Genomic DNA, 15,864 nt, shown 5'->3' with positions numbered 1-15,864 from the left:
ATTACCTCCCCTAACTGCTCCCCCCATCGTCTTTTGCCTTTAGCTGGAGATGGTATTTAAGGTGGTGGCTTGGGCCATTTGGGGGAGCAGGCAAAGCACAGTAAGTGAGGGTATAGTTAGGCAGATAGTTCCTGTGTGTCTCCCAGGTATATAGGAGGTATATGCATCATTAAACCTCTCTTTTTCTCCTGTTAATCTGTCTTATATTATGGGGGGGCAGTATCAGCCAAGAACTTAGAAGGGTAGAGGGAAAATTACTTTTCCTCCCCATAAACTATACCCTAAATGGCACAGTTGTAGATGTTGACCCTTAAACAGTGTGAGGGTTAGAAGCGCCACGCCCCACACACAGTCAAAAATCTGAGTATAACATATTTTTTTAAGAATTTATTTTTTATTTATTTTTGGCTGTGTTGGGTCTTCCTTGCTGCGCGCAGGCTTTCTCTAGTTGCGGTGAGCGGGGGCTACTCTTTGTTGCGGTGCGCGGGCTTCTCATTGCGGTGGCTTCTCTTGCTGCAGAGCACGGGCTTAGTTGCTCCGCAGCATGTGGGATCTTTCCGGACCAGGGCTAGAACCCGTGTCCACTGCACTGGCAGGCGGATTCTTAACCATTGCGCCACCAGGGAAGTCCTGATTGTAACTTTTGCCTCTCCTAAAACTTAACTACTAATAGCCTACTGTTGACCTAAAGTCTTAACCAATAACCAAAATAACCATATATTTTGTATGTTATATGTACTACGTACTGTATTCTTACAATAAAGTAAGCTAGAGAAAAGAAAAGGTTATTAAGAAAATCATAAGGAGAATACATTTACAGTACTGCACTGTATTTATCAATCCTGTAAGTTTATGTCATCTGTTTATAAAACAAATCTGCCAGTACCTACATTAATATTGTCTTATACGATATAAAACACTGTAGATGTTATACATATTATTAACACCAGATATCAAAAATAAAAAGATGTGGAAAAGAAATTCATGGTTTTTTTACAGTTCTTTATTGAAAAAAATTCATGTGTAAGTAGACCCATACAGATCAAACCCATGTTGTTCAAGGGTCAACTGTACTTCTTTTCCCCCAAAGTCCCACCAAGAACCTTCTCCTACCCACTAAATGATTTGGATTTATTCAGACAGAAGTCAAATTAATGTAATTCAGTAACATTTATTTTACATAAAACAATTTTCAAAGAATACATTTAAAAACCATCCAGATACTGATTTTATTGCATTAAAAAAAATTGAGAGGCACAATTGAAATATTCAAATAAATTGTGAGGGGTGGAGGTGGGGTGAGGCCTACGATCTCTATCCACCTTGTTCCTTAGTCACTGAGAGGCTCTGGGTCCAAGAGTCTCTACCATGAGGCAGTAGTGCACTTCATTAAGTAGGAATAAATCACATAAAATATATACTTTTATACAGAAAGTGTTATTGTACTGTCACTTTCAATTACTTATAAAAACTTCACTTTGAATTGCACAAAAGTTTTCTTTAAAATCGATAACTCCCAGAAGGTGGGGCTTAGAACCAAGTATCTCTCTAAATAATTCATTACAAATAATTCAGGTTCCATTTCTCCACAGATCAAAAAAAAAATCTATGAAGACTTACAGTATTCAAATGGGACATTTAAAAATTTTTTTATAGGAAAATAGGTTTACACATTTGTCCCTAATCAGCTAAAGTTATTTTCTCCCTACTTTAAAACAAATCACAGAATATCCAAAGTTTTAAATCAGAGTACCTGCACCACAGTATAATGTGGCAGTGTTTACGTTAATTCATTTTGTGTATCATTCTACTGCAGTATCAGATTATCAAAAAGGCACATGGGTACATTCTTCGGAACGGTTTTGGTCTTTAAAAAAAAAAAAATCACACGTTTATAAGCAGTAATTTCAATCATGTTTAAAAACAAAAATACTAAACAGATTCATTTCCTAATCCAGGTGATACAGAATCCATGAGTTTCTTCAGGCACTTCACTTCCCATAGAATTTCTTGTTCAGCAGGTATATGAGAAGGTTTACATTCACTTTAACCTTATCAAACATTTTCATCACAGCTACTCCTTCATACTGCATCTGAAGTAAATCCTGAAATTGTAAGGAACATCAATCACACCTCCAATTTGACATTCCCAAATTTAAAACACATTCTAGAAGACTGTTGACAACAATAAGATTCGGTTGACCTAAGGACCTCGGTGGGGATTCTTACACTTCAGTGTGCATTAGAATCACCTGGTTTAAAAACACAGGCCAGTTAAAACAGATTGCTGGGTCCTACCCCCAGGAATCTCTGATTCTGGATCTCTGGGGTGGGTCCCAAGAACTTGCATTTTAACAGGTTCCCAAGGGATGATGATATTGTTGGTCTGGGTGCCATAGTTTGAGAATCACTCACCTCGATGAAAGAAAACAGATTTTTAGAATTGATAAGGACTTTACGAGAGAAAACCATTACCGTTAATATTAGACATAGAATTAAAAGTTTAATTATAATTGAGAAACTCAAGACACAAATGTTACAGCAAGATGAGGTATATCCTTTAGAAGAGCCAGGGTTTTCTAAGGTGGAGTGACATTTATTTTACTCCTATTTTTATTTTTTCCTCATTTCTTAAGCATGTACATTTTCTATGTATTTTATAAAGTAGATTTTGAGTAAAGTGCCAAGAGCATGTATACTTTATAAATAAATAAATATAGAGAAATACGGAGAAATGCTCTATTTACTGAGGAAAACTGTGAGAGTGAAATTTGGAGACCACTGTACAAAGCAACTCGTTCCGATCTAGACTACTTCTGTCCCTGTATTCTGTTCCTCATTCTCAAGTAAGTTTATCATTCTGTTTCATTGCTGCTGTATAAACAAAGAAAAATTAATAAAATTTCCTTCGTTTATAAATTAATAACTGGCTCACACCAGCCAAATGCATGAGACTAAGCAGTAACATTTTACAACAACACAGGACAGGGGGGCTTTCCCAGATAGAAGATATCATTCCTGAACTGCCCTAGACTCATACCCGGGTCTCATTTTCCTGCTTCTAGCTCTGGAAATTTCTTGTTTCTCAATGATAATGCCTTGTGTCCATAACAAGCAAGGCCACCTGCAGAAGGTGGAGTCTTCTTTGAGAGAAGGGCTCTTGCCGGCTTCCTGCTCTACTTTCTCAATTATCTCCAACTGCACTCAACTAAACCCCTCCATTATTTAGATATGCTTCTGGGATGGAAATTCCATAGGGAAGTGAAGTTCTTTCATCAAGAATGGTTTTGCCTATTAAAGCGTAGTGGAGATTCACTTTTCCTTTGGGAAAGGCGACATCTGTCAAAGAGTCTTGGAAAAGAACGAAACCAATATGGTTAAATTGAGAAGGAATCATGTATGGAGGGGAATTAGCTGGGCCCCCCATGGGGAACAGAGGAACTCTGATTGTACTTGTGGTTGAAAGACCAGATTTTGGTCTTATCTCCACTATTTGCTATCTTACAACCTTGCAACATCATATAACTTTTCTGAGGTTCTGTTTCCTTGTGTGTAAATTGGGGCTGACACTGCCAACCCCATAGGCGTGTTATTGGGCATATGAGATCAAGAAGTCTGCAAACACTTTGTAAGCCACTCTCGTCTGGTCAGGAACAACTGGAATCCTGTGAGAGAGGCAGCAGTGTAGAGAGATGAAGAGTTTGGATTCCAGCGGCCCTTCCATAACGTGCTCTCTGAATCCCAGTTCTTCATCTGGGAAAGGAAGAATACCAAGACTGCAGCCCTCCATAAACACTGGCCATTGTTTATATAAGCAGAATATCTTCACGTAACTCACACCTTCCTGTTATGTATATGGCTACAGGCTATAATTAGGATATCATCTTTAGGAACTGAGGAAAGAGTGGCCTGTAGAAAACCTAGAAGCATGATGTTAGAAGAAATCTCCCTTTTTGTCCTCTTAGAAACAAAGTCCTTGACTCCCACTGAAGACTGGGCCGTCACATTTCTCTTTGGTAATTTGTTTCATATTAGAATTGTCTGAAAGCCATAAATTGTGTGAAAAGATAAGTCTGACTTTATGTCTGACAGCTATTATATGCAGGGCTGGCTCTGTGGGCATTCGACCTGTGCATGGTCCCATGATTAGAAGAAGGGCCCTGCACTTAGTTTAATGCTCTGCTGTCATCATCTTGAAATTCTCACCAATTTCGAGTAAGGGGCTCTGCATTTTCATTTTGCACTGAGCCCTGCAAATTATGTAGCTGGTCCTGATGATATGTCAATGACTGAAAAAAATCTGGAGCATAATAGCCACCTGCATACAGCTAAGGAGTAACAGTTTACAATTGTGTCCAAATGAATGGTGTGAACAGCTAATCCTACTATGAAACTTTTAACAGAGGAGCAAGTGAAGCTTGGTGTTTGCATAGTGTTAAAAGGAAGTCCTGTGGAATTCCTGAGACCTCTCTAAACAGGTGTCTCCTGGTCACTTGTGATTCATCTGTTGTTGAGTTGATGTTTATTGGGCTTGGATCATTTCCTTCTTGGCAATCACATGATACGTTTTTGCTACAGAAGAATCACTAACCAAGGCATATCACCACAAGCACACTCTTTTCTCTTCCCATATTTATCTAAGTATTCCACAGAGTAACTCAAGACTTTCAGTTAAATTTTTAGATGGATACATTTAGTGACATTTAAAATAAACAAGAAAATAATACCGTTAAGTATACTTTTCATAATTACATAATATCTTCAATTTTCTCTCTTAACTCTAATTTACTCCATTATCTCAGTGTCTTTTTAAAACCCATTTAGCTCTCATTTTTTTTTTTTTTTTAGCCTTATAAGGAATGCTAGACAGAAAAGAAGGGCCCTGTGTATTTTGTCCCATGGGTTAGGGGTGGAGGTGTAACTCCACGGATCTCAGCCACAGGCTAGGGAGGCAGTGAGGCTGGAACTTACACCATTCCCAGTGGCTTATCATGATGTTCCATGTAGATACACGCAGAATACCTGGGAACAGTTTTACAAGTAGTTGGGGGCCCAGGTAAATAGGTGCTATTTCCATTTAAAAACTCAATCATATCAAAAAAGAAAACTCAATCACAGCTCTAAACTGATTCTGTGCAAGAATTAAGTTGGGAGGAGATAAACATTTACTTGCACCCTCCCTCCTTTTTTTTTGGTGGCACATAAACTGTTTTCTGTTTCTGCTCAAGTATATTTGGCTTAAATGTGGTTCTTATGAGAAAATAGCAGTAATTCTGACTGCAAACACCATTTTTCTATTTACAGATATCGGTTTTGCACAATGTCTTTCTTTCTTGTGATCCCAAATACTTAACAAAGAAATTTAAGAAACTGCTGCAAAAATAATTCTAGGAAGGAGAAAGGGAAGAAGGAGAAATGAGATCCAGAAAGTTCCAATCCTGGGTATATGCTATCTTAGGAAGAAATGCAATTTCCTAAGAAAAGGAAACTTTCCTACCTTTACTTAATAGCTCTGAATACTTTTACATATGTTATTCTTTTCTCTAAGCTTCAAAATGAAAACATAGCTTAGAAAAACTCACCGCTATGGTTTACCATTTAAAAGCAGTTTAAGTTCCAATAATTTGGAAAATCATAGCTTTAAAAAAATCATCAACACAAGGTAATACTGGCAAATAAGGCTGGCATTGGTCTCCTGTTAAATTTCATTGTTGTCATGAAGAATGCAAGCCAGGGGCTTCCCTGGTGGCACAGTGGTTAAGAATCCGCCTGCCAATGCAGGGGACATGGGTTCGAGCCCTGGTCCGGGAAGATGCCAAATGCCGCGGAGCAACTAACCTCGTGCGCCACAACTACTGAGCCTGCGCTCTAGAGCCCGTGAGCCACAACTACCGAGCCCACGTGCCACAACTACTGAAGCCTGCACACCTAGAGCCCATGCTCTTCAGCAAGAAAAGCCACCGCAATGAGAAGCGCGCGCACTGCAACGAAGAGTAGCCCCCGCTCGCCGCAATTAGAGAAAGCCCGCGCGCAGCAACGAAGACCCAATGCAGCCAAAAAAAAAAAAAAATTAAAAAAAAAAAAAAAAAAAAGAATGCCAGCCAGGGAAGCCAAGAAGGACCCCCACTATAAAACTCACCCCAACCTGCAGGAATCCCAGCTTACCTGAATATTGAGCTGCACCTTTTCCATCTCAACACCCAGGAATTTTGATCTGACATCAAAGATGCCCACATCTTCAGTAGATGAGATATCAAATGTAACATTTTTAAACCTAGTGAAGAAAGGACCATTCACACATGTGGAACTGCAAATATACGCTTAAGGCTGAAACAAATGAATGGACCCTAAGTTACCATTCCTAGTGAACAGCCTGCTGGGAAAATTCTAAGGAAGTTACCCCAAATCTCCCACCATCAGTCCAGTTTGGCTCACTGGAAATATGGCTCGTGTTGAGATCTGCAGCCCACGGAGCACTGAAGTAGGTGCTTTGTTACAAGAGAAATGCAAAATATTGTCCTTGCTCTTAAAGAGCATAATATACAGTTGAAATTATATGAGATTCACAGAACTATAAATGTTGAGTTTTACTGCTGACAGGCCAGTTGAGCATTTTAGACGATTAGTTTTACAGCAACTTCAAAGGGGAAGAAGCATTTTCTCTGAGTTGGTCTCCGTCAAGAGAAAGTTGGATGGGATAAATGCAAGAGAAGCCAGGCCTTGGAGGAAGCCGGAGTTACAGAGGAGTACACACAGTGAGTCTGGCGTCCTCCAATGGAAAAGGAAGTGATGGAGCACAGGACTTATGGTCCTTTTAAAATGGCAAACCCATTAGTGCCTGGTGTGGGGCTCGGAGGAGGGTTTCTCCTCCACCTCAAATACACACAGTAGTAGCACACTGCTGGAGTGGCTCTGACCCAGGCATCAGCACACAGCTTTCAAATCAGAGAGGTACCGTTTTGCAATTGTAAACAACACTCACTGAGCTAGACCAAAAGGCAGCTTTTCTTTTCTCACTGCTATGACTCAGTTCTTTTGGAGGGAGAGGCGAAGCTGGCAAATCCCAACACACTGGCTAAGCCACGGGAAGCACAATCACTCGATCAGCACTTAGTCTGACCAGCAGCATCAGACGCTCCAGGCCTTATGGGAAGACTAGAGATTACAATACACGTGTTTTCTCCTGTCATCTGTAAGCAAGGGGAAGCCCTGACAGACCAAGTGAAGCCTTCTTCAAAGGCCACAGGAAACTGAAGTGGGGGTCAGATTTGACGGGAGGGATGAGAGGGCGGGTGTGCTTTGTGCCGATTTTTGGTGCCACTCACTGGTTTATCTGAAGATCGTCTACGCCCAGGAGGACACCCTTCTCATGCAGCTTTGCTGCGGTGTACCTCACCGGCTTCGCTCGCTTTGTCCCTTTGGGTTCTCCTTTTCCATCAAGTTTAATTGATCTCCGAGTATTTCTGACAAAATAAGAACAGACCGTCCGTTGTGAAGATGGCAAACTCAGAAGTTCCTGACAGCGCAATACCCAGCACAGAGGGCACACCACTGTCCACACCTGGCCCCCACTATATGGAACCTGGGCAACTTTGTATTGTGTGATAGTAGGTGACAACCTTCCCGGTGCAGTGCCATCTCACTACTGAACAGTTTAAGGAAAAGCTATTTTCGATGCGACTCAAGTTTGAATTACAGACTAATATGTTTCATAAAACTTGCACTTTGCTGTCTCAGGCATACTGAACCATGTGGCTCGATTAAGTAATTTCACAAGCAGCTTAGGTGTCATAACATAAACTGCGTACACACTCTGAAAGAAAGGTATCACTAGGAGTGCTTTAATTTATTTAACAAATAGGACGTGGCCATCCCTGTTCCAAGTGCTTTCTAAATACTGCCTCACATTCACAAAATTAACCTTGCCATAGTGTTCTGAAATAAATTCCTTTTTGCTGTATCATTTCATTTAGCTCTCATAACAACACTTGTAAGGCTGGTACTCCCAATTCCCTCTTAGAGGTGAGAAAATTGAGGCTTCAGAGATCACTGGACTGGTTGAAGATCACACAATGTAAGAGAGAAGCCCAATCTAGCTCACCTGACTGCAGAGGTTGTAAAATACCTTGTCGTAGTTGCAATAAATACGTAAAGAAAACCCCTGACAAGCTTATTTCTACTAAATATTAGCTTTACCAACTTTTTTCCTCCCAGGAATAGCATAAAAGTAATTTACAGGCTGCAAGCAAATGAATTAAAATTCAGAACTAGTGCGGCACAGATAAATGAGATTGAAATTTGGTTATATTCCTTCATCAAATCTATGATTAATGTAATTGATTTTTCCATATAGCACCATTTCCTAGTGTCAATTTGACTACAAGGGTTACATAAAAATACTGAATTATGTATTTAAATGGGTAATTAAAATTTGATTAATATTGACCTTAGTCTATTGATAAGAGCAATTAGGAGCAAAGAATACTCATTAAAAGTAGCTATATTGGGCTTCCCTGGTGGTGCAGTGGTTGAGAGTCCGCCTGCCGATGCAGGGGACACGGGTTCGTGCCCCGGTCCGGGAAGATCCCACATGCCGCGGAGCGGCTGGGCCCGTGAGCCATGGCCGCTGAGCCTGCGCGTCCGGAGCCTGTGCTCCGCAACGGGAGAGGCCACAACAGTGAGAGGCCCGCGTGCCGCAAAAAGAAAAAAAAAAAAAAAAAAAAGTAGCTATATTGTGAAAAGAAATCTATGATATGTATGCTAATGGGTAATAGAGAACTGACAAATTTTGTCTTTTGTGTAAATAATTTTTAAAAACCAGTAAGTAATTGAAAATCATTGAGCTGTGCTGTGCAATAGCTAATACCTGGTGTTGCCTAACATTTTCAAGTATATAAAAACTGTTTATTGTTAACATCCCCAAGGGTAGCTTTTTTTTTTTAAATAATAGTGTTTAAAACACACCTTTGACTAAAAACGAAGGAATAATGAAAGTGCTTCCCGAAGTGTTTAAAGCTACTTGTTTGAAACACAATAGGGTAAACTACTTTAATGCCAATGTTAATTGAGAAGTAACATGTTTCTAAATTCACTCCTGACTTCTTAGCTCACAGTGGCAAATCATAAAATTGAGATTCTAGTCTTTGGTTATATAATAAAGCAAAAGTTTGCTAGCACACCCAACCCGACAGCCCAGGATTGTAAAAGAATGGATACCCCATATATATCATGACATTACAAAAGAATACATGATTTCAGCTTACTTTCTTTTTAAGTTGTCTAAACAAGTCTTTATGTAGGTGTCATAATAATTAATTTGCTCTTCATAAAATGCTGCCTTCTTGTTAAGTGCATTCAGGGTCTGTTGAAGTTTTTCCAATTCAGCTTTTCGAAGCTGACGATGGATTCTTTGATTTCGAATATCCTAAAATAACAAGGAAAGGCCATGGTATGAGATTTAAGCAGGAGTTTGCTTTATGATACTGCCCATTTGGGACAAGAAGAATATCTAGTACTAAATCACTATTTGTGACTGTTGTAGTTTATTTTAGTCACCTCATTTTAAACTCTCAACACCAAAATGTTCCCTTTTTACTTTAGAACTGGGAGTGTCTGTATTTCATTTTAAGAGAGGTGCTAAGGTTGATGAAAAAGCAGAGAAGCAATTTTAGATTAATTGTATAAGGAGAAATAGTGTTTTTAAAAGGGCACAAGGAAGACTTTAGCAGGAGAAAATTTCTTCAGAATATTTTGAACATTCTACTTTGAAGAATACTTTACCCTGAAAAGGGTTACATTTCATCATTACATTCATTTTCTTTTTTTTTTGGCCGCCCCATGTGGCTTGTGGGAATCTCAGTTTCCTGACCAGGGATCAAACCTGGGCCCTTGGCAATGAAAGTGCAGAGTCCTAACCACTGGACTGCCAGGGAATCCCCTATTTTAGAAATTAAAAAAACAATACACTTTTTAATCTGAAAAATATTTCTCAAGATTTGCAAAAACAACTGGGGTCTCAAGACTGATTGAAAAAATTCAACATGGATAACTATTACTTGGATTTAAATAGAGTTCCTAGAACATAAAGTTGACCAAGCTGCTTACAGCTTACGAGAGATACGTTATATTTAATCTTACACACACACAATTCTTTTTTTTTGTAATTCTAATTGGTAAATTAAACAAATGTTTCATTTAAGAAAATGGTGCCTGTTTAATACTATTTTTCCTTTGTGGACAGTTAAAAAAGATTCCTCTAGGAATCCAAAGACAGACAAACACATCCTTCTTGAGTAAAAATTCTTCATTAAGTAGAATATTTTGGGGGATGCCTTCATGATAGCTTTTTGCTTTTTCCAAGACAAAAGCATCAATTTCTCTACTACACATTCCCTAAGAGACATATTTTCCACCCCAGAGCTATAGAAAAAAACATTACTGCCAGGACTGACCATAACTTTCCGAGGAAGAATGAAGCTGAGTGCATTTCCCTCCCAGAAGTTAAGAAAATTTATTTTTTTTCTGATCATGTAACTGTCCTTAACCTCCAGACCCATTTTAATTTGCATGTTTGGATAAAAAGAATGAAAAAAATTTTTTTTAACCCAAAATATATACTTCCTTATCTTTGGCAAACAGATCTAGCCTTTTCCTGTGATGTTTCCTTGCACTAATTTGATATCCTTTTCTCAGGAAGTTTCTCAACTGTCAAAATACGGGAGGAGAAAACAGAAACTAACTTTTAAGTCTGAACTGCATTCAGGCTAAACTGCTTAGAGGAAAATTCTCAGGGACACAGAGGTACCATCTCAGTGGCAGGTCCCATGGGCAACTGGGTTATATGACAACTAACAACTCAAGAGAGAACTCTCCTAAAAGTGTCACTTTTAAAACTAGTACGTATTGTTTAAAGCAATTTGTTTAAAGCAATCGATGAAACTTGTCTATTACATTTCCTAAGCATTTACGTCTGGTGTGTTTCAACTCTTCTAATGACTTGGGGGAGTTGTGATTATTCTCTATGAAAAGTCATCAACTTCTCTGAAACCTTAAAAAATCTGTAATATTGAGGAGGACAGGAACCATATGTATATAACTATGAATTCCTCATGTCACCTCAGAGTCCCAGCATGTGTGTGACCAATGATTAACACATCTGCTAAGCAAAGGAGAAAGAATACTCTTTCCAGCAACCTTGGCAATCTCATTGAGAATGTCTTGGTATTTATTTTTGGATGACACATGTCCAGTCTGTTCCAATGTCCGAAGATTCCTCTGGATTTTCCTCTTCTTCTGCTCAAGAGGCAGCTGTGCATCTTCAACCATAGACTGGCTATGCTTCATGTCTTCGGGAGTCCTGGAATCTAAAACTGCACGGCTCACCATGTCTGCGGCATGATCTAGCTCCTGGAAAGGGAATATCAAGATGTTGACTTATCTCTGATGCCCTAATCTCAGATTCAGAAGCTGTATAAGGCAAGTTAATATCAAAATGAAAGAGGTCCTCGAGCCAAGGTCCAGAGACAGAATTACAATACGTTCTTCATGGGTTTTGAAGTAGGTCTTTGGGAAGGAATTACTTTGTTTTTCTGAGAAACATAGCAGGGGTGGCAGGCCTACTTTGAACGAAATTCTAAATAGCTACTTTATTGCTAAGATGACAAGTTACCTTAGTAATGGACAGATTATGAGGGATAACTGACATTTTATAATTCTCTGGATGGAAAGATATCAGTTTTGGATACGATAGTCCAGATGAGGAAACTAAAACTAGACTATCCACTAAAACGTGGCCATGAGAACCCTGAACTAAACTCTAACATCAGCCATATTTACAGAGATTCATAAGCTGTAAAGGCTTTGTTCTGGTAAGGGAATCATTCTCAAACTTCCGACTCTGAAAAACCTGCAGGGTTTCTTTGAACCAAAGGAAATTAAGAGTATTCTAGCACGAAATAAGTTTCCAAATAAATGATAAGTAAATAAATGAATCAAGACAGTTTGGATAGTTTGTTCAAAAAACCAGTAATAACAAGAGACTGGTGATCTTCCCACGTCACAATCAGACAACTGATTGACACTGCAGACAAAGTCTAAGAATATAAATGACAGATCAACTTTATGTGCACAGTAACAGTAAACCAGGTCAGCAGTAAACAGTAACAGTAGCAGCCAATATCGTTGAGAACTTAATATGTATCAGATATTATTCTACCCACTTAACATGTTTTAACTGAGTTATTCCTGAATTGGGTACTATTATTATTATTCCCTTTTTGCAGTTGAGGAAATCAAGGCATAGAAATATTTCTAAGTGCCTAGAGTTACAGAGCTAGGAGTTACAGAGCTATACTTGATCTCGGAGGTCTTCACTCTTAGTGATTAAGCTACATTTGGGGAAAAATAAAATATTCATTAAGAATTAAAATTCTCATACTCAGTAAAATATTCTACACACCTTGTTTAAAAATATTCACACGTTAACAAACATCAGATAATTTGACATTATATATATATATATATATACACTTTTATTAAAAATTGTGACAGAATGATTTCTTGGCAACCAATTAAATTAAGAATGATTCAGGAAATTACATGTAGCCCAGCTAAGAGTAACTAAATAGATAATTTTGTTAGCGTTTGTTTAGGGAGTGGCAATTATCGAAACTAAAGCAATATCACTGAAATTAATTCAGAACAAACTAAATAATGATGCATTTTCAAGGATGCTGATAAAAGGATTATTGCAAGATTGTTATTAAAGTTTAATAAACTTCAGTTATTTACACCAGGATAATGGTGCTCTGACCTAATGGACTCAAGACGTTTGCTTCCGAAGCATTTGGAAAACAGTTTTAATGTGTGGGACATTTCTTCATTTCTTCAAGTTAGCAAAAACATAAAATATGAAAGGTATTTTTCTGTATCCTGTCGACCAGAACAATCTCTTATGTGACTTATTTGCCCATCCACTGCAATGAATACAGTCTTCTTTTTTTTTTTTTTTTTTTTTTGCGGTACGCGGGCCTCTCACTGTTGTGGCCTCTCCCGTTGCGGAGCACAGGCTCCGGATGCGCGGGCTCAGTGGCCATGGCTCACGGGCCCAGCCGCTCCGCGGCATGTGGGATCTTCCCAGACCGGGGCACGAACCCATGTCCCCTGCATCAGCAGGCGGACTCTCAACCGCTGCGCCACCAGGGAAGCCCAGTCTTCATTTTTAAGTAGTCCATTCTTCTTTTCCTTCGTTTCCTACACTCACTGTTCAAAGTTTACAATGAACATTCAGAGGCTTTGAAAGACCCAGCACTATCTTCCTAGTCTAGGACAAAATTATTCAGCATAAATTCAGTGCTGCATTTTTCTATTTCATTACACTGATATTCCATGGATTTTACATATAGCTGAACTCGGTTGAATTCCTTACTTCCAAACCGTGTCAGATACAGTTTCTCTGAGGTAACAATAAACATTTAGCACAAAGATTTGTTAACAAAATCAACTCACATCAAAGGTACTTATTATTTTACACTCTAAGGCCAATTACCTGTTTTGTACTTGCTGGTGTCTCTAAGATTTCTGACAGTGTGCTCCCTGGTTGGTTCCGGATCACATCAATGATCAGCTTTTTGGTCCTTAGAAAATACAGAAAGGAGAGACAGGCTTTCAGACAGCAGTCCTAATGCACAAAAATCTGCTTCTCCCAAGGGAGTGAACAAGCACCTACAGAGATGAAGCCTCAAAGAGAATCACTTAAAATAAAGCCATCTCACAGAACTCCACCACATCTGCTTTAAGGCTCCCCAAAGTTTGCGAATGCTTAATAATCGAAGTCTGGGTTTTATATGCTTGATGTTGTCAGATTATAGTGTATCATGGGCACAAGTATGTCATAAGATTCCTTATCTAAGTACCTGTTCTTCTTTTTAGACCGAGACTACTTTTTGACGAGAAGGAAGGATGATTTGGCCCGTGACTGTGGAGGGTGCAGGAAAGGTCCCCCTTTCCTAACTTGAGTAACATTTAAACTTCTGAGCCTGTTGAAAACATCCTAAGCCTTTAGGAGCCAGAGAAGCTGTTAGCTTTCCTGCTCTGAGAAGGTTATGAAACACTGTGAAGGCCAGTGGGAGCCCAAGTCCTGTGTGGGCTGTGGAGGCTTTGGCTGCTGGATGACACAGCAGCCAGGAGGATGGGTGTTTGGGAGCTTCAGGTCTGGTGGCGGGACGAACCCATCGGGTGGGAGAGAACTGAAGAGCTGCTCGGTAACAACAGCTGGCAAACCCCTCTGTTAGTGCTAAAACCATCTATTTTTTCATATGTGTTCTTTAGGGTAATCAGCCACCCTTTACTAATTAAAGATCAGGTTATGGAACTATGTAAGAAGATTTTAACATAAAAGGCAAATGGTCAAGTGTGCTCCCTTTTACATAAGTGGGAACATTATTGGACATCGAGTCCCTTCAAAAAAAAAAAGTGGGGGGGAACATAAACAGAAGTTGCCTTAAATTACAAACAGGTCTAACCAACAACGTCTGAAGTTTCACTCTCATTGCGTTGAACCTCAGTTCTTTCCAAGGCATTACATGGTATCACTGGATGATGAATTTCTTCCTCAACTACAGCAGAAAATGTTCACACAGCATGAAAATTGGAAAATGAAAATAAAACATCGTTTATGTTTTGAAGCATTGGGGCGACTGCTCCCAAAGGACAAGAGGAAACTTTCAAAGAGAATTCCAGATATATTATTTTTGCAAACAGGATAAAATCCAATAAACCATCTGTAACCATTATTTTTCTCCTTTCTGATTTATTTCAAGTCTGTATGAGAAGAATGATCACAACCATTTCCTCTGGCCCATGACCCTTCGCTGCTGGGGATTTACAGGCTGTCTGGGAATGCACAGAGAAATGCTCCCCCAAGAGTCAGAGGTGGGCACACAGCTCATTACAGGCATGTGGGAGACGGCCCTGTTCCTGAGGCTTAGGGAGCCAAGTATCTATCCTTTCTGTCCCACACAACTCCCTCCTCCAATCATCATTATAAATGCATTAAGCTGGAACATAGAGTTAAAAATAAAAGCTCTGAGTGATTTTAACAAATGTAAATACAGTGACTGTCTCTTATTTGAACTAATATTCTAGGAATGACTGACGATATATGCTTCCAGGAAACTCCCAGCTCGACTCTTTAGACGCTATCTGATGACCAAAATGACCACGGTCACTCAAGTATGCCCTGCTAGGGACAAAGAATGTTTATTTGTTCAGGAGTGGCTGGAGGACAAACTGCTCACACAGCCTTTCTCTTGAAATTCTACTTTATGTCAGGCCTCTACTGGAACCACTGCCAAAGTTCTACCCCAGACATCTTACACGTAAATAACCATCCAGTTTCATGACAGGGAGTTCAGTACCTCACCCTATGGTATGCCTAATGGTTAAGAACACTGAGTCAGACAGATCTAAGGTTGAATCAGGGTTCCTGTTGCTTAGAAGGTGTGTGGACTTGTGCAAATTATAAAGTCCCTATGGTGGGTTTTTTTTTTTTTCATTTATGTAATGGGAATCTCTCAGGACTGAATGACAGATGCACGTAAAGCCTCTCTCTAGGGTCTGACATGTGGTCAGCACTCACATGGTCACTAAAGCTATGCTGCCCAAGATGACATCCACACTGGTCAGCAGGTGGCCAGTGGGCACTTGAGACATGGCTGGTCCAAACTGAGATAAGCATTAAGGGCAAAACACACACCAGATCTGGAAGGCTCAGTATGAAAAAAGGAATGTACCATGTATCATTAACAATTTTTTTACACTGATTCCATATTGAAATGACAACATTTTGGATATATTGGGGTAAAT

At 39.4% G+C, this 15,864-nt stretch overlaps 1 protein-coding gene across 3 annotated transcripts in view; it reads right to left on the bottom strand.

Moving 5' to 3' along the window:
* Positions 1-1,868: 1,868 nt before the first annotated feature.
* Positions 1,869-15,864, bottom strand: part of IQGAP2 (IQ motif containing GTPase activating protein 2) — a 286,377-nt gene continuing 272,381 nt past the window's right edge. For all 3 annotated transcript variants that reach the window (XM_060295905.1, XM_030846123.2, XM_060295906.1), the window contains 6 exons: positions 13,547-13,634; positions 11,194-11,406; positions 9,264-9,424; positions 7,326-7,463; positions 6,166-6,274; positions 1,869-2,105 (listed from right to left, as the gene is read on the bottom strand). In XM_060295905.1, the coding sequence (XP_060151888.1) occupies positions 1,992-2,105; positions 6,166-6,274; positions 7,326-7,463; positions 9,264-9,424; positions 11,194-11,406; positions 13,547-13,634 (823 nt within the window). In that variant the 3' untranslated portion in view covers positions 1,869-1,991. The remainder of the gene's footprint in view (positions 2,106-6,165; positions 6,275-7,325; positions 7,464-9,263; positions 9,425-11,193; positions 11,407-13,546; positions 13,635-15,864) is intronic.

The sequence above is a fragment of the Globicephala melas genome, chromosome 3 (assembly GCF_963455315.2).
Source record: "Globicephala melas chromosome 3, mGloMel1.2, whole genome shotgun sequence".
NCBI lineage: Eukaryota > Metazoa > Chordata > Mammalia > Artiodactyla > Delphinidae > Globicephala > Globicephala melas.
This window is presented reverse-complemented; position numbering and strand designations above follow the sequence as displayed.